This window comes from Cadophora gregata (genome assembly GCF_030347475.1).
Source record: "Cadophora gregata isolate MNR1 chromosome Unknown scaffold_8, whole genome shotgun sequence".
Classification (NCBI taxonomy): Eukaryota; Fungi; Ascomycota; class Leotiomycetes; order Helotiales; family Ploettnerulaceae; genus Cadophora; species Cadophora gregata.
In genome coordinates, this window is record NW_026695931.1 from 1,876,012 (window position 1) to 1,896,507 (window position 20,496).

General features: G+C 46.9%; 7 protein-coding genes across 8 annotated transcripts; 2 read left to right on the forward strand and 5 right to left on the reverse strand.

Moving 5' to 3' along the window:
* Positions 1-265: 265 nt before the first annotated feature.
* ONS95_014138 (uncharacterized protein) lies at positions 266-1,337 on the forward strand (the record flags this gene model as incomplete). Its single annotated transcript, XM_058507791.1, has 3 exons — positions 266-484; positions 542-838; positions 912-1,337. The coding sequence occupies 3 exons, from the start codon at positions 266-268 to the stop codon at positions 1,335-1,337; spliced, it is 942 nt and encodes a 313-aa protein (XP_058356962.1).
* Positions 1,338-1,960: 623 nt separating this feature from the next.
* On the reverse strand, positions 1,961-4,455 carry ONS95_014139 (uncharacterized protein; the record flags this gene model as incomplete). 2 transcript variants are annotated; one of them, XM_058507792.1, is made up of 5 exons in its annotated part: positions 1,961-3,367; positions 3,416-3,553; positions 3,603-3,689; positions 3,746-3,808; positions 3,856-4,455. In XM_058507792.1, the coding sequence occupies 5 exons, from the start codon at positions 4,453-4,455 to the stop codon at positions 3,224-3,226; spliced, it is 1,032 nt and encodes a 343-aa protein (XP_058356963.1). In that variant the 3' UTR covers positions 1,961-3,223. The 2 variants fall into 2 exon arrangements, with proteins under 2 accessions (XP_058356963.1, XP_058356964.1); XM_058507793.1 differs by having other exon boundaries at positions 1,961-3,209; positions 3,350-3,553.
* A 493-nt stretch (positions 4,456-4,948) lies between these two features.
* ONS95_014140 (uncharacterized protein) lies at positions 4,949-6,695 on the reverse strand (the record flags this gene model as incomplete). The annotated part of the gene is made up of 5 exons (XM_058507794.1): positions 4,949-5,412; positions 5,461-5,888; positions 5,956-6,099; positions 6,153-6,463; positions 6,587-6,695. The coding sequence occupies 5 exons, from the start codon at positions 6,693-6,695 to the stop codon at positions 5,160-5,162; spliced, it is 1,245 nt and encodes a 414-aa protein (XP_058356965.1). The 3' UTR covers positions 4,949-5,159.
* A 4,357-nt stretch (positions 6,696-11,052) lies between these two features.
* ONS95_014141 (uncharacterized protein) lies at positions 11,053-12,313 on the forward strand (the record flags this gene model as incomplete). The annotated part of the gene is made up of 3 exons (XM_058507795.1): positions 11,053-11,324; positions 11,379-12,035; positions 12,112-12,313. 3 exons carry the CDS (start codon positions 11,053-11,055, stop codon positions 12,281-12,283), a joined length of 1,101 nt encoding a protein of 366 aa, XP_058356966.1. The 3' UTR covers positions 12,284-12,313.
* A 1,319-nt stretch (positions 12,314-13,632) lies between these two features.
* ONS95_014142 (uncharacterized protein) lies at positions 13,633-15,317 on the reverse strand (the record flags this gene model as incomplete). Its single annotated transcript, XM_058507796.1, has 4 exons — positions 14,744-15,317; positions 14,623-14,694; positions 14,319-14,575; positions 13,633-14,242 (listed from the first exon to the last, which is right to left on the reverse strand). The coding sequence occupies exons 1-4, from the start codon at positions 15,026-15,028 to the stop codon at positions 13,633-13,635; spliced, it is 1,224 nt and encodes a 407-aa protein (XP_058356967.1). The 5' UTR covers positions 15,029-15,317.
* A 1,083-nt stretch (positions 15,318-16,400) lies between these two features.
* ONS95_014143 (uncharacterized protein) lies at positions 16,401-18,071 on the reverse strand. Its single transcript, XM_058507797.1, has 3 exons — positions 17,550-18,071; positions 16,947-17,494; positions 16,401-16,896 (listed from the first exon to the last, which is right to left on the reverse strand). The coding sequence occupies exons 1-3, from the start codon at positions 17,841-17,843 to the stop codon at positions 16,596-16,598; spliced, it is 1,143 nt and encodes a 380-aa protein (XP_058356968.1). The 5' UTR covers positions 17,844-18,071; the 3' UTR covers positions 16,401-16,595.
* Positions 18,072-18,633: 562 nt separating this feature from the next.
* Positions 18,634-20,096, reverse strand: ONS95_014144 (uncharacterized protein). Its single transcript, XM_058507798.1, has 2 exons — positions 19,998-20,096; positions 18,634-19,941 (listed from the first exon to the last, which is right to left on the reverse strand). Exons 1-2 carry the CDS (start codon positions 20,060-20,062, stop codon positions 19,239-19,241), a joined length of 768 nt encoding a protein of 255 aa, XP_058356969.1. The 5' UTR covers positions 20,063-20,096; the 3' UTR covers positions 18,634-19,238.
* Between the last annotated feature and the right edge of the window lie 400 nt (positions 20,097-20,496).

Below are 20,496 nucleotides of genomic sequence, written 5' to 3' on the forward strand. Positions count from 1 at the left end.
AATTCTTTCGGCTATTCATTTGAAGCTTTCGTCATTCCTCAATTCAACTTAGGGTACAAGAAATCTTAGATGTCTATATAACCTCGCTCTTTTGACCCTTCAGAGGCCCTTTCCTCACCGAAAATACAGAACAAATCTCTCTCGCGGCTCTAGGTCTCTGACATCTTTCACTTACACATTTCGGCTCCTCTCTCATATAACACCAATACCAACAAGATATCCATTTTTTATCTCAAAGAAGTTCCGGAATATAATCTCCATCGACATGTCGACGCCATCCAAGAAGACTGGCACTAGTGTCAGAGAAGAGGATCGTGAGAGATCTGTTTCCGCTGATCCATCCAGTGGATCAGAGAACACTGGAGAGGATAGTGCTTCGGAGGATACCAAAGTACCTGCCGCGATCCCGCGCGATCCCGACGGCATATATTTGTGTGACGATGAAGTTATCTCGATTGGCATAAATGCTCGCCGCGTTGCCGATGTAAGTGGCCATACACCATACCTTTCTTTCAATGTACACCACTGACCTCTGTTCCAGGACCCTGGAAAGCACAAACCCATCACAAAGAAAGGTACCATGTTCCACTGGGATGCCAACGAGCACATCTCCAAGGCTCCACCAACTCTGGGAGTCAAGTCGAGAGCGGCAACTGAGTTGACGCTCTTCGATGAGGATGGCAACCCAGCGACGTTCATCTATCCTCCCCGTAGGAACCTGAACTTTGCCAACCAGAAGGAGATGGTCGAGTTGCAAAAATGGCGCTTGCAGGTTATCAAGCGTAAGCTTGATCAGAATGATGATGGTCAGAGCAGGAAGACCGTCTTCAGACAGCATGTAAGTACTCCTTCGGTTTACTTCCTCTATTGCGTAGCATAGTAAACCGGTACTGAATCCTCGTTGATTGTAGTGGACGGACCAAGAGAAGGACTTCCTAAAGGAATTGGTTCTTCGGAACATCAACGCCAACAAGCGACCCCTCAACAACCACGACTGGGCTGCTCTCTCAAAGGAATTCAACGACCGATTCAAGGGCTGGCCCATCAAGATCGGCGAAGCAACCACTCCTCATGCAAAGCGACGCGGTGTCCGGACGGAGTCAAGCTTGGTCAAGAAATCGCATATCATGGTGGAGCGGAAGCCGGGAGCCATCAAAAGCCAAGCTTTGAGATACGAGGACTTACGGGAGGAGATGGATCGTGCCCTGGAAGCATTTGGCCGCTCGTCCACAGATGTCATGGACACTGAGGGCGACACTGGAATTGGCGATGGAGCAGATGATGAGGACAATACCGATAGTAATGATGACAACGATGATGCGTTCTACCATGAGTAGATCGGTGTTCGCGTAAGTTCCTTTGAGAACTACCTGCCCGAGGTCGACTTCCTTTGCACTTTTGGATCTTGGATCTTGACAAGGGAGGATTGTATTTTGGAGTTCGGCACTTCGGAATCTCTTCTGGCCTTTATCTTGGTGGGATTGCTAGACCTTTGGACAATCACAACTTTGGATTTTTGACAAATTCCTGACGTGCCTGAACTGTGATAATGTTCCATTTGGCCGCAACTTACCCTCGGCTTTCCATACTCTTAACACAGACGTTACAGCTTGGAGGTCAAACCTGATTGATGGGAAATGGAAGTTCCATTCATTCCAACCAGGAAAGTGAGACGTTCTCGAATTTTGTCTCCCTTTGGAGCTGAACATATTACATGCCTAGGTCGATTTCTTCTCACAAGTGTCGACATGCAGAATTCGACATCGTAAACAAATCAGTGCTATTGTCGTTGATGGCTGAGGAGTTGGAGATAAAACATTTTGACAGAGGAGACTTCCCAACGAGCCTTGTAAAATGGAGCTCAAGAAGAAAGGGATGTCGTTGACATAACCTCAGCTTAGTCATCCTACTGTACAGTAATCTAATTCGGAAGTGGACCAGTTCTGACGCAAACCCCCTCTCCACATCAAATGGCGCCAACATCACTTCATCAACCTTCATGCTGAAAGAACAGTCAAGCCTCGGTGTCCTGAGCCCAAAAGGGAGATAAGAGAAAAGCTCGAGTCGTCCTTCAAGATGGGAATCTCTGGCAGCCGCAATGTTTGCTTTCAGTTTGGTCCTGAGTTTTGACCCCTCAATTTCGGCCCCCACTTCTCATCACAGATGATATCCATAATAGCAACGGCATCCACAGAGGCATTCTTCGATCGCGCGTATCATTGATTTGAAATAACGGACTGCTTGATATCAAATCACTTGACTTGTGGATTTAGAGAGAAAAGAGGCGCTGGCTTGACCGACACGCTCTTTGGGCCTCCCTCTCACCTTCTTAGAACTGCAGTCCCTTCTTCCGATAATTCCCCAATTTGCTTCTTTCCTCCAGCTGTGTTTGACGCATACTTCAATGAACTGACCAAATAGCTGTCATCAAAACAAAATGCTCGTATCACCCTTCACGCTCTCTCCTATCGCCTTTACGCCTGCCTTTGCGAGAATACTGTTTCCCATCACCAACCTCGTTGTCACAACTGTCTTGCCTTTGCTGGCAGGCGTACTGGTCGGACGTATGCTCGCAATCACTAGACACATTGGAGCGAGTCTAGCATTGACGTCAGTGCTACCGGAACTTCAAGCCATACGATGGTGAAGGAATGGGAGATGCGATGGCCTTTGGAAATTCTCATTCAAGGATTCCGTGGAACGCTTTGGTTGCGATCTGGTGTCAAAAAGACTTCTGTGCTGTATATCGCAAGTAGATCGAATGGTAAAAGTGGTTGAAGATCGCCATCAACACCACCATTGAGTTGTCTTGTACAATGTAGCATGGGAACAACAAAGGTATAGGATGACGAGGCAATTATCTGTTGCGACCGTTCTGTATCTTGTGCTTAAGGTCCAGTTACCAGGTGTGCCAATTGATAGCTTGGAGCTTCGCTTTTCAGTCGCTTTACGAAAAATGAACTGGGACTACACAAATTCGGAACGCAGTCAATTTACACCTGTACCCCTCATTCAAGAATGTGACCTCCTGTCCGGAAGGCGATCGACGACGCAACCCCTTATGTTCCTAATGATTGTCCAGCGTGTCACAAAAATGCCAATTACCCACACACTTTCCTCAAGGCAGAACTCAGATCAGGGGCATGTTCAGCTCCATAGGTAGAGAATACAAAACTGTGTTGTGGCCGGCGATTCGGTATACAATCTGTCTATAAGCAGCGAATCAGCAGTGCTCCAACATCCCAGTGGCAGCCGCTAACAAAACACCGGTATCAACCTCCACATCTGGACTTTGAACACCATATTTCTTTTTCGACCGAATTTTCAATATGTGCTTCTCTTTGCTTGCCTTATGCTGCTTTGACTTCTGTGTCAATTAGCCCAAAAGCTGTCTCCGGCTGGCCAACCCACTCACTGCTTCTTTGCCTGAGGTGGTGCGTTTCTCGATCTGTGTATCTGACAGATCTTGATCAGAAGCCTGACTTGAGCACTGTACATCAGATTCTGAACTGGCAGACCGGTCACCTTCGTACAAAGAAAACTCGGACTGGGTCTTTTCTGATCAGCATCGACAGATGTAACAACGTTAGTCACTGGCTAACCTCATCTTCAGAAAGACTCTTGTTGGACGGCGATAGTAGTCCAGATACTGGTTGAGGTTTTGCGGGCTCAACCAAATTTTTGGATCGCTATAACAGAAGTCAACCTCTGCAAAACCATGTCAATCCACATTACGTGCTAATACCTTCTTTTGACCTCTAGTAAAACGTGGTATCTGGCTGATTACATTCTTGCGATTGTCATGATACTGTTGTTCAATTAATCTGAGTACGTAACTTGGAACTGCCTACTCACGTATTCTGGCTGCCGACGACGAAATTCCTCGGCCTCCTCCTCGGACATATAATTCCGCCTTCGCTTTCTGGTCCCACTGCCCCTCTTCTGGTCATCTACCGCGGAGCGAACACCCCCTTTTCTTCGTTTCGGGGCATCACGATCAAGCCCGGAGGGATGTGTCGCTGACTTCCTCTTCCTGGTGGATGATAGAGCAAAATCTTCCACCGAGCTCGTGTTCTCGGTGCGCGCCATGTCAATCGCGCTATCCATGAGTTCTCCACTAAAATCTTGCTTGGTCTCGTCTTTAGACGCAGATATGTATGTTCCGGCGAATTTTTTCGCTGTATAAGGCTCTGATCTGCTATGTAGATTTCCAGATGTCGAAGTGGGCGGCGATTGGTGTGGTTGACTCGTAACCTGCCGTGGATAAGATCTTGCCAGGCTAGCCCACGTGTTTGTTATTGGCAGGGACTGAGGACTTGCCGCGGCCTCTGACTTAATGATGCTGTCTATACTTGGCATCCCTTGGGAGGTTGGTCTGGATTTCTTTGGGCATCCGGTGGTAGATATGCAGGACACCGGACTTCCACAACATGTACCCTTTCCGAAACAGTCCATTATGGAATTGAGCTAGAGTCGTCGAAAAAGAATAATGATACTTCGACGAGATTACGATGGGCTGCTGGGGTTGCAAATATACTCTTCTTCAGTGGATGATAATGGAAATGGAGGTATGCCGTGTTGAAGATAAATTCCTCGGACAGTGGGAAATAGTTGAATAACCTGCAGAATGTTGTGTGGGAAGGAGCGGACCCGCTGGCACACAGGACAAGTGAAGAAGGCACGATGGTACGTAACGCGCTCAGAATCATCAGGTTGTAGGATCAAGCAAAGTTTGTTCAGTTGCTTGGCGCGCCGGGTTATACAAAGCTTGTGATGAGTCTCTGGGCTTTGTTGAGCAGAAATCTTGGGTTTAGCGTTCTATCCGTAGCCTTGAGTGAGAATTCCATATTCTATAGTTGTATTGCGCTATCTTTCTTTCATCCTATCGAAACTATGCAACCCTGTAGAATAGCCCAATGAATTTCTCAATGAAAAACATACCGATGGCCACTTGCCTAGAGGAGGACGCAGTCGATCATGGTCAAAACTCCCAATGCCATGACTCCTCCGAGCGTTCTTTCCTTCCCGCCAAGTCTCAAACCAACTGTAGAAAGGGTAACACGAAAGATATTTCCTCAGTCATATGCAGGAGAGAACTTTTGAAGCTAACCAAGGTCCCAGCTGAAAATTCTAAGTAGGGCGGCTTGCCAATGTCCTATCTACTCAGCAACGGGAGCCGACTGCTTCCGAATCGACTTGGATCCTTCTCTCCTTCCACGACGAACTCGCTTGTTTGGATTGTACTCGAAATCCTCAGGATCAGATGGAAATGGCAAGTCCTTGCTGACCTCCAATACTTCCGCAGATTCCTCTGTGCTTCTGCCAGAGTCCTCATCGTCAGCGTCTGAAATAATTCCAAGGGCTTGTCCTTCCTTGATATCGTCGAACTCGTGCAAGATATTTTTCATTGTGCTGAGTCACCGGTCAGTTTCTTGATCTGTATCAACACTCTGAACGTACATCTTCGAATTTCCATTGGATGCTCGCTTCTTGACAGGAGTCTCTACGAGATCCTCCGTAGCAGTTCTCTTCAGCGAACCACGCACAGCCGACTTTGTAGAGGAAGGCGGACTGAAAATGCAATCGCGGCCGAGCTTGAAGCACGAAATGCAGCTCTCATCTCCGTCATCTTTCAAGCACTTGATCTTGCGGCGACGGCACTCATTGCAGGCTTTGGGAGACTTGCCGCGCTTCTTGGGCGTGGTGGAGGTAGCTTCGGGTGTAGATGAAAGGGTGTGTTCGTGGGAGATCGGTTCTGGGCGCTTTCGACGGGGAGTGCTGGGACTGGCCTTGGTGCGCGGGATCTTGGAGTTGGGGACATTCGAGATTGATAGGTTCGCACTGGCGTGGCTAGGGAGACGCTTTGGGACGGGCTTGGACTCAATCTTCTTCAGAAAGCAGTTTATTAGCATTGTGGCATCAATAGATTTCCAACAAAATTATACGAAGACTTACCGGGTTGTTGGGACTGCACTCGGCAGAATTTTCGGTGTTGAATTGCTCGGGGCTTTGTGCGACAACTGTCTCTCCTGACAAAAATCTCTTGGATCTGGTGGTAGGGGACCATTCATCTTTCGAGTTCCGTTTGTGAAGTGGCAGCTGAAGGGATGTCAGTGTTTCATCGATATGGCATATGGCAGCAGCCGAATTACCTCAACGAATTGAAGAGGCGGAAGCTCCAAGAACCGGTCAAGAGCCTCAACGTACTCATTGAACCAAACAGTGGGATTGATCAAAACTTTCTCTTCCGCTAGATGCTCAATCTCCGAGATGGCACCCAAGATCTCAAGCCGGCTGCGATCTCTTGCTTCGAGCAAGCGCTCAACTGCCATTTTAAGGAGAGGATAGTCGGTATTCCGCTCGATGGCTGTGACAATTCGATGGACTGGTCCCTTATCTATCATTACCATAGCTTGCTCCGCAATCCGTCTTGAGCCTGCAATATTTCCGCTCTTGTCCAAACCTGAATGAGCAGATCGTCAGCGCACTTTCACGGAAATTGTGGGAGATGCCCAATTGAAAGCTGAACGTGGTAATGAGGTAACATGAAAAGAGCATCCCTGAGTAAGAACTTTCGCAAACTTACAGCGAGCCAGGTAGTGCATTGTCTTGTTGATCTCATCCACATCGGCGAGATTGATGTTGCGGAGGACCGACAGCGGGTTGTATCGCCGTAACGGACTTGTTGGAGACATGGTGGCGATATTGAAATTGCCTTAGTTCTTGGCAAGCGATCGCAATGGTATGATTGAAGTGAAAAAACTTTGGTCGAAGATTTCAACTTTGCTAAATGAAAAAGTGCTTTGGGAGACAAGTCATGCGGGGGGCGGAGGATTTATAGTCAGCGGCCAAAAGCTTGCCTTTGCCTTAGCGAGGTCAGCGACAATAGCATCATGGACAATACTATCATAGAGCCCGCATCAACTCTTCTAAGCGGACGCGGAAGACGGCCGGAATCAAACTTCTCCACCTTCCATGCAGAAGGAATTGTTTGCTCATTGTCGGTGCTGAAAGAGGCAACCTGCAAGTGGCCGAAATAACTTGTACACGAGTCGACAGAAATACGCTTCCAATGTGCTCAGGACAGCCAAGGACATCATAATCCAGAGTGAACTGGGTCTAATTCAGTCTGTCCACCTCTGTGACGATTCGGGCCCATAAGGTCAAATGCACGTTGGAGGCCCCCGGTTACCCGTGAAATTTCGGGCTCTTACTAGGTATTCAGCATGAGCTTCCTGCGTTGAGATGATTTGAGAATCACCGCAAATCATCTCACTTTCCGTTTGTGAAAAGACTAAATCACCAAAAGAATAGGCTCTTCGTTTGCAACCTGGAAGGTCGTCTTCTGGATTGAAATGTCCCCCATCCTTGCCACTGACTGGCAAGTCTGGGCTAGCTGTAACCCATTTCTTGGGGGCCCTATGCTGACAATTCTCCCCGTGTACCATTTCACCCTCATCTCGAGCCCGATGCATGACTTCTTTGATGTTTTCATGTGGAGCATATTCGACCTGGTTGCAAAGTTCAGTGCCTGTCCGAACGGGGGCGAAGCGCTCTTCGTTCACTGTTTGACTTCTTGAGAAATTACTAATCATGTTCTCCTCGCCATCTAGTTCTTGCTTTGCTAGTTTGAGAATATCCGCGATTCAGCCCCTGCTCGTTGTTGAATACCAGCTATCAAGCGTTTGTACGTGCTTGCCGCCTCATCGAAGTTGATATCTGCTAATGTACTCTAGATGATGTCGCCCATGCAGTGTTCTTCAAGAGTTTCAAAGACTGATTCTCTCTCAATCTCTCGCCAGGGGGTGTGGGTACCGTGTTGGGACCAGTACTGCAGTCTGGAAAGTTGTCCAATCGAAATCGTAAAATGTCATACAGACCCAGATGTCGATTTCGTTGAAGTGCTTTGGACGAAGTCCTCACTTCTTGACCCCTCGATAGTCGAGCAGGGCTTTTCCCCTTGGATTTCGTGCTTTCGGAATTGCCATGTATAAGTTGAGCCGGATACGCCATTATCTTAGGGTGCTGAAATCCGGTGCTAATCATTTCATCAGCTTTGTGCTCTGATATTTCTACCAGATGTGCATTTTAAGACAATTGTGTCTATATTGCCCAGTCTTCTTGCTTTAACTACTCCAGCAACACTGGATCCGAAATTTCCTGAGGCTGCTTCATCAGGGGTAGCAATGAGGCCAAATGCTGCAAAGTCGACATAAAAAAGGACTGCTCTGGGAGACTCATGTACATGTCCGACCTTCAGAATAAACGGTTTTTGGTCAGTGGGCTCTCTCAGATCGAAACCCTTCCAGAGTTGGAGAAGTGGCTGGCAAAGGTCAACAAAGCTGCCCTTGAAGGCTTCCTCACACTTCACACAGAGACGGCAGGACTCTTGCAAGAACAATTGTGATCTGAATTAGTGTGCAACAAAACACTATACTCGAGATGCCTTGAGCTGCATAAAGGTGTTCTCAAGATCAATAATTGTGTCTGTCATTGCCCTCTACAAGCGAGATAACGGCCCGAGCTAGCTAGATCAAAACGCCACTATCCGTCATTAACGATTTTTGAGCGATACGGAGAAGGAAAAAAGATTTCACCTCCCAGTGGAGTTTGTGTCATTTATGGTCTAGGATGCGCTTGTTTTTGGGGCTCTTTATTTGGCATTCTGTGCTTGCTTGGCATGAATAAAGACTGTCAGTGTCCTGTGGGATCGAGAACTGCGATAAAAGTGAGTGGACAGGGTGATATTAGGAGGATATGACGATCTTTTCACTCACATTAAAGTATCTCGAGTTCCATAAATCATCAGTCACATAATTTTCAGCTCTTGCTTGATGGAGCACCTTGGCAGGCCCTGATGTCAACAATGGTACTCACATTAAGCGAGCTTGCTGACTCATCGCGTTTTGAGAACAACGTGGCCCCAAAGTCCCACCCGACGCAACCAGGTCCAGGAGATATCTTGAGCGAAACCGCCTCTATTGTATTTGTATCAAGATTCTATGCTTGAAGCCAGCCCGATATTGTCAGAACTTCCACTGTTTCCCCGAACGCCTTTGACCTCGTTCTTAAATTGTGCTTTCTACTTGCTAGTCGTTCCAAAGCTTCTCCTAGACTTGATCCAACTCCTTTCGCACGTCTTATTAGCTTTGAGACCAGATATTACATGGGAGTCTGTGACTTCTACCAATCAATTCTAGTTTCTTCTTCAATTTGAGGATCATACTCGGTTTTCATCGCCCTACCCGGACCTCTGTCGGGACTGCCCCACTGGTCTTGCTTCCTCGTCGTTTCCTGACGCCATGGAATATTTTCTATAGGAATCCGCTTGTATTATCTATCGATTATTATGGTTTCTTAATCGCAACTACCCTTTATCGAATCCTCCCCCCCCTTGCGAACTTTATTGTCGGAATCCTCTTCTTTGGAGCCGCGCCGATTGGGGTTCCTGATTCCATTTACATACATATACTGGTTTCGGCTCAGGAATTGACATATCATTGCCACAGCTACTACCAACAGGGAGTATCTACTTATCCACTATGCTTGGAGGTATTTTCCGATCTTTCGTAGACTATCTCGACGACGTTCGACTTTGCATGGTGATGAGGGAGTGTCGTGACTTTTCTCATTTGCGTTCTTTCAGTTGCACAACATTCTTGCTTTGCAACCACAGCTGGACTATTCTACAAGTTTTTAAGCGTATTCCAGCGCAATATCCTTGGACACCTATGTACCCAGATCAAGCTTCAGGGTAGTCAATAATCTTTTGGTGAAAATCTGTGTACATGCCGTTTCTTGGGCCAGTTATCCTTGGACGATGCTGAAATAGCCCCAGGCAATTTTCATCCTAGCCTCACTGTTGACAGTCAAAGCTTGTGGCCCACTTTTTAACTTTGATGAGCTCATATTTCGATAACCTGGATGCTTCTAGGAAACCATCTGGGAGATCCTAAAAAATCTAAATCTTACATGCCTGATCTTTAAAGCCTGGAGCGGCCCCATACTCTCGTTTTATATTTTCCTTCTGAACAACGTCGATCCCTGTGGTAATATTCAATCTCTGCTCAGTGTTCCGTATGACCAGGAGGAAGGACTTGACAGTCTGCAGAGTGCGTCTTTGTACAGCTTCAATCGATCCGTAGTCATGTGGCTGTTCTTAATTGGGAACTGAGGTTTGGTCTGAAAGAAAATGATTAGAATGAAAGATGTTGCATCTGTTTGCGTAAAGTAGACTGATGTTATCTCAAAACAAACAAACATTTTTCAGAGTAGTGACGGGAACTACCTGGAAGACTGTGGCCAATGAACTTCCTGTTCTAGGTTCTACCCACCGTGTGCTCTAGTTGATCACACTTTACGAACTGTCTCTTGGGATAAGTGGGTACTTCGAGACAATTATACTTGCTTCTATTCCCAGAAGACTTTTATTCCCTTTCAGATTATGCAAGTTGGTGACCAGCATAATTGTTGGTGTTACAAGTCCCCACCATTATCTACCAAAACGTATTTGGTGCTTTGTCTCAGATCCGGAGAACTCCCAAAAAGGCTTGGCAATGTCTGAAAATAGCGTGCGAAGGCCATCTGAATACTGCATAGAGGCGGCAGCAAAGCTCTTTCATCATATGCAAACAAGGAGGGGAGGAAAGGTGTGACGAAACACAAGGTTCTGGGGTGGATTGCTTCTATATTGAGTAGCAGTCTATAAGTTCTCAAAATAAACCTCTTCATGGAAAGCTACTCAAAGAGAAACTATCCCTGCAGATTCTTAATTATGTGAAATGAAACCAGTATGAACCTGATAATAATCTACCTGGTATGTTGGAAGACCGGCCCCTTTGTTCCCGACATACGTGGGATGTGGATGAATCACCGAAGATGTATAAGTAGGCAACCTTTTCCCGCTTCAAAGGCCATTTAACCGTTATACATATTCCAAATAGCTGTCGCTACTGGTACAAAGTGTAACTCTTTTCTTGTTCAGTACTTGTCCTATCACAGTCTATCACAAAACGACCCGTTCTCATTCTCACTTTCCAACTCATCTTCAGAATGGCTTCCCTCGACGAGCGTCACCTAGTGGGCACCATGAATTTGAATCCATACTTCGGCATCAATCTCAATCCTCTGGATTGGAAGACATTATTACGAATGAACGTTGAAGACAGAGAGCGAGAAATCGTCACTCGTGCGAATTTCTACACTTGGGGTCGTCCTCTGCTAAGGGCTATGAGTCGTGCACTTATGGAAGCGATAAATATAGCACTAGAGAATGGAGATGTCAGCTTCGAAAAGCCACGTGAGGCTAAGCAGTTGGATTGGAAGTAAGAATTGACATCATTACCTAGGACGTTTGCTAATATTGTCTTCTCTAGCAGAGTGCACGAAATGTTTCCCTACACCGATAAAGAAAAAGAAGGCGAAGAGTTTGTAAATGATCGCAGAGAAAAGTACTGGCCGAGTGCAAATGACATCATTTCGCATCTGGATAAAAACCTGGATCAATTCAGGAAAACACTTCTCTGCAAGCGACTCACAGAATTGGTACGACGGCTCTTCGAGAAAACTAGCTGCTGTAAGGTGGTCGCTTTTGGAATCGGGCCTCTCACCACCAGTATCGACCCGGAAACAGCCGGATGCAGAAGACTTTTCTATCAAACAGCGTCCTTGATTGTCTTTCGCGAGGTCTGGAAAGAGTGCCATGAAAATTCCAACGACACAGATTTTAAGATCTTCCTCCAGGACCCTCTTTATTGGCAACAAGACGTTGACGCCGCGCAACACTACAATATGGAAGTTGTTAATGGACTGCATGGTCATCAAATGGGTTGGCTTAAAATCGATCAAAAGACACTTGTTTGCGACTTCGGCACAACGTTACGTATGTGCGACTTTCTCATGGAGTTTGCCCGCCCGATCGCAATCTTTACCAATTATGTTTGGGATGTTGAATTCGTCGCCGAAGATGAGCCATATGTATACTTTCTAAAGAAGGATAAAGATGATCTTCCCTTGCCCTTTCCCGGTGCAGGCACGTAAGTCACCTTCTGGTATACTGCTCTAAAAGCTGCCATCAAAATCAGCTACTTGGGGCATACTAATGGTGGATAGAACTAGAAAAAAGTCACATCAGAAAACGAATGAATTGTACAGCAGGAATCTTCTCAATCGGAGCCAGCTAGATGTTGGGTTTCCTGAAACTGAAAAGATTCCACACGCAGATGGCGGTGGCGGTAACAATTACCTTGGCGGAAGTCCTACTTTGTACATTCGCAAAGAATAATCCTGGGATATCAATGAAGAGAATAAGCAGGATCGCTAATTTCTGTTTTCGGTTGTCCGATGTCATTTTGCGTTGATGTTTAAGTTTGATTCGAGTACTTTCGCGCTTTCCAAATTAATTCCAATAAGAACATGCTTTTGACCAGGCACGGCATGCCAGCCCTTTCGTGCCCATTTCCCATGTCTTCTGTAAGTTTGTTATTCTGAATGACCAGAGTGCAACCTAGAATTTCGTATTTTCTATTGTTGATTTCTCCATGTGCCTACATGGCAAGGGGAAAATGGACTCAGTGCTGCCCTAATTCTTTTGCCGTCCCAGACTCCCAGTCGCCAAGGAGGAGAAGCCCCTTGGTGTTAAAGCTAAGTAGTTGCTCGGAGATTATTGCTACATGGGATAAAACAAAGTCAGATCTGAGTCCAACTTTTTCGTTGATGCACCCTCATGAAGGTTTTTGGTTACGGGTGCTTGGACTACAGGAGTACGAATGCAGTTTACTAGGAATTACTCCAAGATATTGTGTCTGAACGCAACGGAACCGAGACGCATCTCTGCAAAGTAGCGCAGAATGGCGTTCGGTAGTTCATGAGTGTACACACGCCGACATATGTTAAAAATAGACAAAGGGTGTGCTGAATTGAAGGACTGTCTGCTCAAGTTCCCGAAGCGGGGCGTGGATGGGGGGGGGGGGGGGGGGGGGGGGTTTTAAAAAAAAAAGAAAAAATAGGTGTTAGGATTACATTTGCTTAGACGTGCTTGGAAAAAGCTATGGAATAATCTAGAAGACCAGGGTACATAATTTGGTGATCAAAAAGGGAATTGCGGCTTGACAATGCCATACGTTACGCAATGCCATACGTTACGCGCATGGTTGTGGGGCACAAGGTGGGCTGGCTTGTGTCGTCTGACCCAAAGACTGATGCAGATATCAGGACCAGTCTCCACAGAGAAGAAAAATAAGAACCCAATTCATTTTATGGAATTCCAAGAATCCCAGATTAATCCCCCCACCGCCCCCATAGGAGAAACTTAGTTCAGCTGTGATAAGAGAACTTTCAAACATGAAAGTGCCAAGGGCCAGCAACTACGAAATGACGAGCAATACAGACGGAATTGAATGTCAGACTGGCGTAAGGAGATTTATGATAATCGATTTAGAGAAAGCGAAAGACCGGAGGGTACGAAGCAGTGAGGATGTCTTGACAGTTTGGTGTTTTGTGAGTCTCGCTTAGCATGCTCGCCTTGGCAAAAGTCAGTGGGCTTGTTTATTTCACAAGGAGTGTCATCATTGGCAATTGATACTGTCTGGACTATCGTTTTTCTATTATATTCTACGCGTTGCTACCACGCCATTAATCGCCATCCTCATCCGTATCATCTTCGTCGTCCTCGTCCTCGTAATCCTCCTCCGACGAGTTCACAACAATTGCCGCCTGTCCCTTCTTCGATGAGGCTTCTTCCCTTCTTGCCTCCCGTCTCGCCGCATTCGTTTGCTTGACTTGCGCTTTAGTCTTCGGTGCGTCAGGATTCGGCAATTCTTTCTCATCTTGGGAACCGGGAGAGGCGACCACATTGTCTGGGCGCTGCGCATCGTATTGTCTTCGACGCTCCTTGGCCCCATCTAAGATCGGCTTGGTCAAGTGCTTCCACGTTCCTTCTTTCTTGATTATGTTCTGAATAGCTCCTTTAGTTCTCCAAGGAGCGAATCGATCATAATCTGTTACAGGAAGTTTCTTGACTCCTTCCTGTACAAGTTTAGAGCCCTTGAACTGAATCGTCCCATGAAGCTCGCGGTTGTAGGCGTTGGCAAGACGGTTCCACTTTGGCCTTGCCCGCACCTTGTCCCGATTTTGGAGCTGCTGCTTTAACAGCGATATGATGCGTTGTTGCTCCGACATCAACCAAGGATCACGAGTTCGTCGCTTGTTGCCAAGGTACTTTCGGAAAATTTGGTTGCGCCACCTGAATTATTAAAAATTAGCACCATGTTATTTCAAATCTCAGGACTGAAGGCTTATCAAAAGGAGCTAGCACTTACTGATTGAACTTGTACAGTGTGTTTGATGACTCCCAAGATGGCGCGTTGTGAGTCTCCAGGTAGTCGAACTTGATCGGCGACGCATCCTCCCAGATTCCAGAGCCTGGCTCCGTTTCCTTGCGGAGGGGAATGATGATCTTGTAGAAGGCGTGATTTGGAATTCCAGGCTTGGCGAAGTCATCACTCATGGTGGTTGGATCCCAGACAATCTGGTAGCCATCTTCCTCAAGAACTTTAACACTTGGACCTTCACTATCCTATGATAGGTCAGCTTGTGATATACTTTGGCTACATGAGGACATACCTGGTCGTTATCTTCTGAATCAGTATCTTCATCTTCGGAGCTATCATCCTCAGATTGCTCCTCACTAGAAGACTAAGATACATTAGCAAGATGGATGGACAATAATGTGATGTAGACCTACTTCGGTGACCTGCACGTATCTAGTCAAGTCCTTGGCGGCTCTGAGAACCTCCCGGTCGCTCTCATGACGAAGGTCAATGACCATTGAGACTATCCCGCGGAACTCCTCATCGCTTTCCATCTGTCCTAGAATACGCTGGAAAGTCGCCCTCTGGGTGCCGTCCATTCTACCCAAGGCCGAATTGTTGGTTGCCCGACGATTGCCCTCCAAGTAGAGCTTCAACGCCTCACTAAGTAGACGGACCATGTTTGGGTTGGCCAAATCGAAGCCTGGATAGTTGACCATTTCGAAGACTCTGTGAAGGAGTATTAGCAACTGTAGAGCCTGGTATGCGGAAGTAAGTTTGAAGATGTTTGGGACTCCTGAACTCAAGCACAGTAGAAGCTAGCTATTCAACTGAACTTTGGAGGATCAACAAGAGAGGTTGAAAGAAGTACATAAGGACATGATGATCTTCTGTACAAGGGAGGATATATGTGAGCACATTTGACTTGACATACCGTTGGATGTGCGTTTGTGGATGTGAGGCTATGTGAGGCTGTGTGAAATGTACCAAGAGTACTGGTGATTGGGTAGGTGAGCTTAGAGCTTGAGGTCTTTGGAAGTATATGAGCAGAAGTACCTCTGAAGAAACGGAGTGTCTTGGTTGAAGTTATTGGATGGCTCTTTTGTTGTGCTTGTTGTGTCTGACTGCGGCTTATCGTAGTTGAGGCTTTGGTATTTTTCGAGATTTCTAAAGAAAAGTAGCTCGATAGGAGGTAGAGGAGGGGGCTTATATATTGCAAGATGGAGCTAGTGGTTTGAGGAATTTCTTCATCTCCCTTACAACGGAAACAAGAGGCGGCACATGGGAGGGGAAAAGAACGACTCAGAACAATCGGAGGATGGAGGAAGCGTGAAACCGCCTTTGTTGATGGCAGGTTTTAGCTCAGGCCAATCTTAAATGTAGATATATAGGTGTGCCCAAACATGAAATCGACTTGATCGTGGCCATAATACTGGCTGTCGTCTTTATCTTCCATGGATTCCATTCTCTCAGGCATATCAATTTGAGTCATTCGCCGTGATGAATCCGTTGGAAGAGCAACACAATCACCATTTTGCGACTTTCAAGAGTGTACAGCCCAATCGCGTTGTGACACGTCCTTTCATATTCATATGTCACTGAGCTCAAGCTCTTGTCGTCTTGAAAATCGACATGCTTCTTTTGAAATTTGCGTTGATATGAGATACTAAGACGCGTTCACACAAGGCTCTGAAAAAAAAAAAGAAAATCTTGACGGCAATGGTGGCTGTGTATGTCACTCAGGCTTTGTCCCGGCCAGGAATTCTGTAACTTCTTGCAGCGTAAACATATTTCAGTTTCAAGTAAGCCTTGTCAGACCTTTGCTTAATTCGAGATTGGAAAGGAGGACACAGACTCGCAGAATCCGAAATAGTTCGCGTAACTTCGACGAGGGCGGGCGCTTCTGACTTGTAACCGTAGATTACATTTCGATGGTGCAATGATGATTAGTCGATACTTTGATAGTTGGAGTTGCACTCCAAGAAGCGCTGGTAGAAGTCAAACACATTATTGAAGGTATAAGATGTAAAGACGCGTAGAAGCAAGGCAGAAATTCAAAAGAAGAGTGAGAGGACTGCTTGCAATAGCAGCTGTAGACTTAGTATTTAGCACTGTAAAACGATCAGAGCCAGAGGTAGAATGATAAAGCGCAACTTGCAAAAGAGTGCGTACGAATAGTCGACCCAAACAGTCCCATTAGTACCAAAAATATAATCAAAAGCAAGCTCCCCAGCCCAGAAACCCAATACAAGAAAAGCACCACACTGGTGATCAACCACCGTTCCCCTAGTCGTCGTCCTCCGTCTCAGTATCCTCCACTTCCTTGTGCTTTCTCTTGCCCTTTCCCTTCGACTTAATGGTCTTCTTCGCCTTCTTCGACTTGCAATTACCCATAGTTCTGGTATGCGGTTGCTTGCGCTTTCCATTCGCCACTGCGATCTTCTCCGACTCTGTCGCGGGATCTGGCATTTCCTCCTCATCATCCGAGGACTCAACCTCAGATGTCTCCCCGGCCAGAGCTTCTGCCTCCAAGCTCCTGGTCTCAACCCATCTTGTAGTCTGAGCCTTGATGGCACCCAGAGTACGCCTGTATATGTCAGCATATGCTACACGTAGTGGAAGAGAAGTTATACGAACCATGGAGCCATGCGCTCCTCATCCAAGTAATCCTTGTGTCCAATCAACTGTGAAACCAAAAGCTCATCCGTACTCTGGATCTGGCCTTTCATAGCTTGGTTGAAGTTGTTGGCCAATCGCTTCCACCGAACAAACGCGCTGTTCTCCAAGTCTTTCTCCATCAGCTTCACCACCAGATTCTTCTCACTGACGACCCAATGATCGCGAGGTTGTCTCTTGAGGCCGAAGTAGCGCTTGAAGATCTGGGAACGCCATTGGTTCAGCCTAGACAGACTGGCTGCCGAGTCCCAGGATGGCTCATCATGGTCATCCAACCAGTTGTAGAATTTAGTGCCGTAGTAGTCCCACTTAGAGCTCATGTAAGGATTTGGCTTCTCGAAATCGATCTTGAACTTGTACTTGGACTTGTCCGGGGTACCGTGTCTCGCAAAGCTAATGTCAAGCGACGGATCCTTGATGGCTCTGACTCCTGGCGCGTTCTTTCCAACCAGCTGGCGGGGAAGAGGATCGGTTGGGACTGGCTTGATTGATGGCCGAATTTTAGGAGGCTGGCACTCATCAGCAGGGGCTTTATGGGCATGATTCAAATTTTGGAGGACTTACCGCTTCGTATGTAAAGTTTTGTAGCATGCGACCACTTGCTATTATGATGTCGTCAGACTCGCGATCAGCGACGACCAATGTTCCTATGGCATCACTGAGACTAGCACTGCCTGCCATCTGGATTGCAACTCTCGTAATGGTTGCCTTTCGCTGGTCACTCAAAGCCCGCGTCTGGAAACCATTTCCCAAGCCGTTGTTGTACGCCTTCATTGCCACTGCCAGAAATCGAATTTCTCTTGCGGAGGTCAGATTGTAACCGTCAAACAGAAGCGTATCTTGATAGTTCACGGCCATGTTGAAGAATGGAAACGAGTGTATGTGCTTGAGTAGAGTTGTGTAGAGTTTGATCTGAAGACTGATGCGTCGTGTGCGTCACAAAGGGGTATTCCAGTTCGTGTTGGGAGATTGTATCGAGAAAACAACGCGTCAAGGGGCTATGATGTGCCAAAGATAAGAAGAAAACATCATAAGCGAAGCTCCAAGCTGCAGCGAAAGTAAATCTCTTCCTCAGGCAGCATCATGTCACATCGACTGTTTTCATGCCTAACTAGGAAATATTATGACAGGATCCAAATGACGAATGAAACCGGTATAGATTCTCTTCTAAACGTCCTTTGTGTGGTATTCACTTTCTGCGGTGAAGGGTCAACTAGTCGTGGCCGACACACAAACATTCCGCCACAAGGCGCAGTGTAATCATTTGCAAAATGTACTTTTGAGATGTATGACTCTTACGACTGTGAGTACAGGCTCAAGCGTGTCGGCTGCGGTTGCCTTCACAGGTACCGACAGACTATGCGAAGTGGAGGACCACAGCGACAAGGCCAGCGGTATTGATTTGCAGATCATTGTTAGAGAAACACAAGTCGACATACTTCTGCTATTACAACAAATCCTGCGGGCACTGGTACAGGTCTCAGACAGGTCATCTTGCTCCTTATAAACTTCTAAGTCTGCTTGCTATACTGGATTCATCACATACCAAAGTGTTGTTTGGCTGCTGCTACCAACAGTCTCAACGCCAGTAGCATAACAAACAGCAGGGCAAACCCGCCATTTTAATGGTTTTGATAGGGGCAATCTACCAGTATCTTGGGGAAAACATCTAGTCAAAGCGAAGAAAAACCTCCACATTATTGGTGCAAAATTAATTTCGACTTGCACGAAGACACATCAAATGCAAGAACGGCAGAAAAAACACGAAGCAGAGCTCGAATATAGGGATGCTCGCAAGCTAGACATGGACACAACCAACGAGCAGGCATCCGATAAACATAGGACACAAACAACTAGACACGTGTATTTCGGATCAGGGCCAGATGTGGTTGAGAACGCCCCGGCGTCAACACCTCCCCTGCTACCACACAGTGGGCTGCTCAGACAAATCCGGCAAAGCGTACGTGTTGATGCCAAAGTAAGTGGGTATCTCTGCTGCTTGTCATGTTTCCAGCTGCGTTTGAGTCCCAAGCATCCAAGCAGTACGGTAGCAAAAGTTCTGAAAAGTTGGAAAGCGAAGGACAAATTAAAGCCAAATAATTGAAGGAACGGGAATTCCAATCATACTTCATTATGTCCACCCTTGGGTATCAAACTCCTACCACCAAAGATCAATTCATTGTGCCGAAGTTCGCAGATATTGTCGGACAACTACAATGCTCCGAACTCATGGCGACGTAACACTAGGCATCATCATCTCAACAAGCCACCCAGATCTTTCTCCATGCCCTTAACCCTCGCCTCCAGCTCCTCCTTCTTCCGTTCAAGTTCCCTTATTTCCTCCTCTTCAGCTCTCAAATCCTCCTCCGTAACCTCAATCTCTTCCTCACTCCCACCAAACCCCTCCTGTCCCTCCATATCCTCATCCTCAAACTCCTCATCATCCTCACCTCCAGGTGTACCACCCCTATTTATCTTCTCCAGATCCCTCGTCTGTCTCCGCACCTTCTCCTCATAGAATTCTAGACCTCCAAGTATCTGCACATATCTCTTCCTCAGCCCCTGTATCCGGTCGGGAACACCAGGTACGCTGTATACATTATTTAACTTCTCCGCACCCCGCAGTAGAACCTCGATATCGATTTCGCCCTTCCCTTCTGTTTTCCGCACTTCGCTGTGGAGCTCTGCGCCGAGGACTGCTGCTACAGCTGTATTTTTGCGTGGGGCGCGAGAGCCGATCGCTGTGCCTGATGTTACTTCTCCTTGCGCGACGTTGAAGACGGTTTGTCGGCGCGAGGACGGTGCGGGGTCTGGGTAGGGTGTGCTGGCTGTGCTGTGTGTTGGTGGGGGAGGCACGGAGAAGAGAGCGCGTTCGTGAGGTTCGGTATCTCGTATTAGGGATGTGATGTCCGGGGTGGAGAGGAGAGCATTGGTAAATATCTTGGGTGTTGGGAACCTGATGGCGGGGTTAGTGAGGGGTGTTTTCTACTTCAATCTGGATTTGGAGCTCACGGAAGTGTTGCAATGGATTCTGCTGAGAGTACTATTTGCTCGAGATGCCTTTCTAACAAAGACATGGCGACGAGAGATGGTGTTGTGTTTGTGTGAGGTGGAAGGCTTAAAGATTTAGTCATGTTGACGCGTCGTGATGCTCAAGAAGTCGCGATGGATTCCATGACACGTGACCAGTGCTCTTACAGTGCGATGTTTGGGCCAAGCGTGGAACTCCCAAGTTCTCAAAACACCAACACTTGCGTGAGCACATCAGATTTTTACTTCAGCAAGTCTACGGATCCGAAAAGCCACCTCTCAGATCTTTGGTGGGGATTAAATGCTGTTAACTTCATCATGTAGACGATGCCTCATGGGATCGCAAATGTGTTGTCGGGTTCAAACAGCAAGACGATGTTTCCGCTCAACTAGATGATATTGATCACCCCACGAGATCTCTGCGAAGGCTTCACAAGACGAATAAGTACATCTGCTTCGAACTTTGAGTGGAGCTAATTCA

Coding starts and splice junctions, on each gene's coding strand:
- ONS95_014143 (XM_058507797.1), bottom strand. CDS start 17,843: ATGGCCGTGAACTATCAAGATACGCTTCTGTTTGACGGTTACAATCTG. Junction 17,495..17,549: donor AAAACTTTACATACGAAGCG/GTAAGTCCTCCA, acceptor GATGAGTGCCAG/CCTCCTAAAATTCGGCCATC. Junction 16,897..16,946: donor GAGGAGCGCATGGCTCCATG/GTTCGTATAACT, acceptor TGACATATACAG/GCGTACTCTGGGTGCCATCA.
- ONS95_014144 (XM_058507798.1), bottom strand. CDS start 20,062: ATGTCTTTGTTAGAAAGGCATCTCGAGCAAATAGTACTCTCAGCAGAA. Junction 19,942..19,997: donor GAATCCATTGCAACACTTCC/GTGAGCTCCAAA, acceptor CCCCGCCATCAG/GTTCCCAACACCCAAGATAT.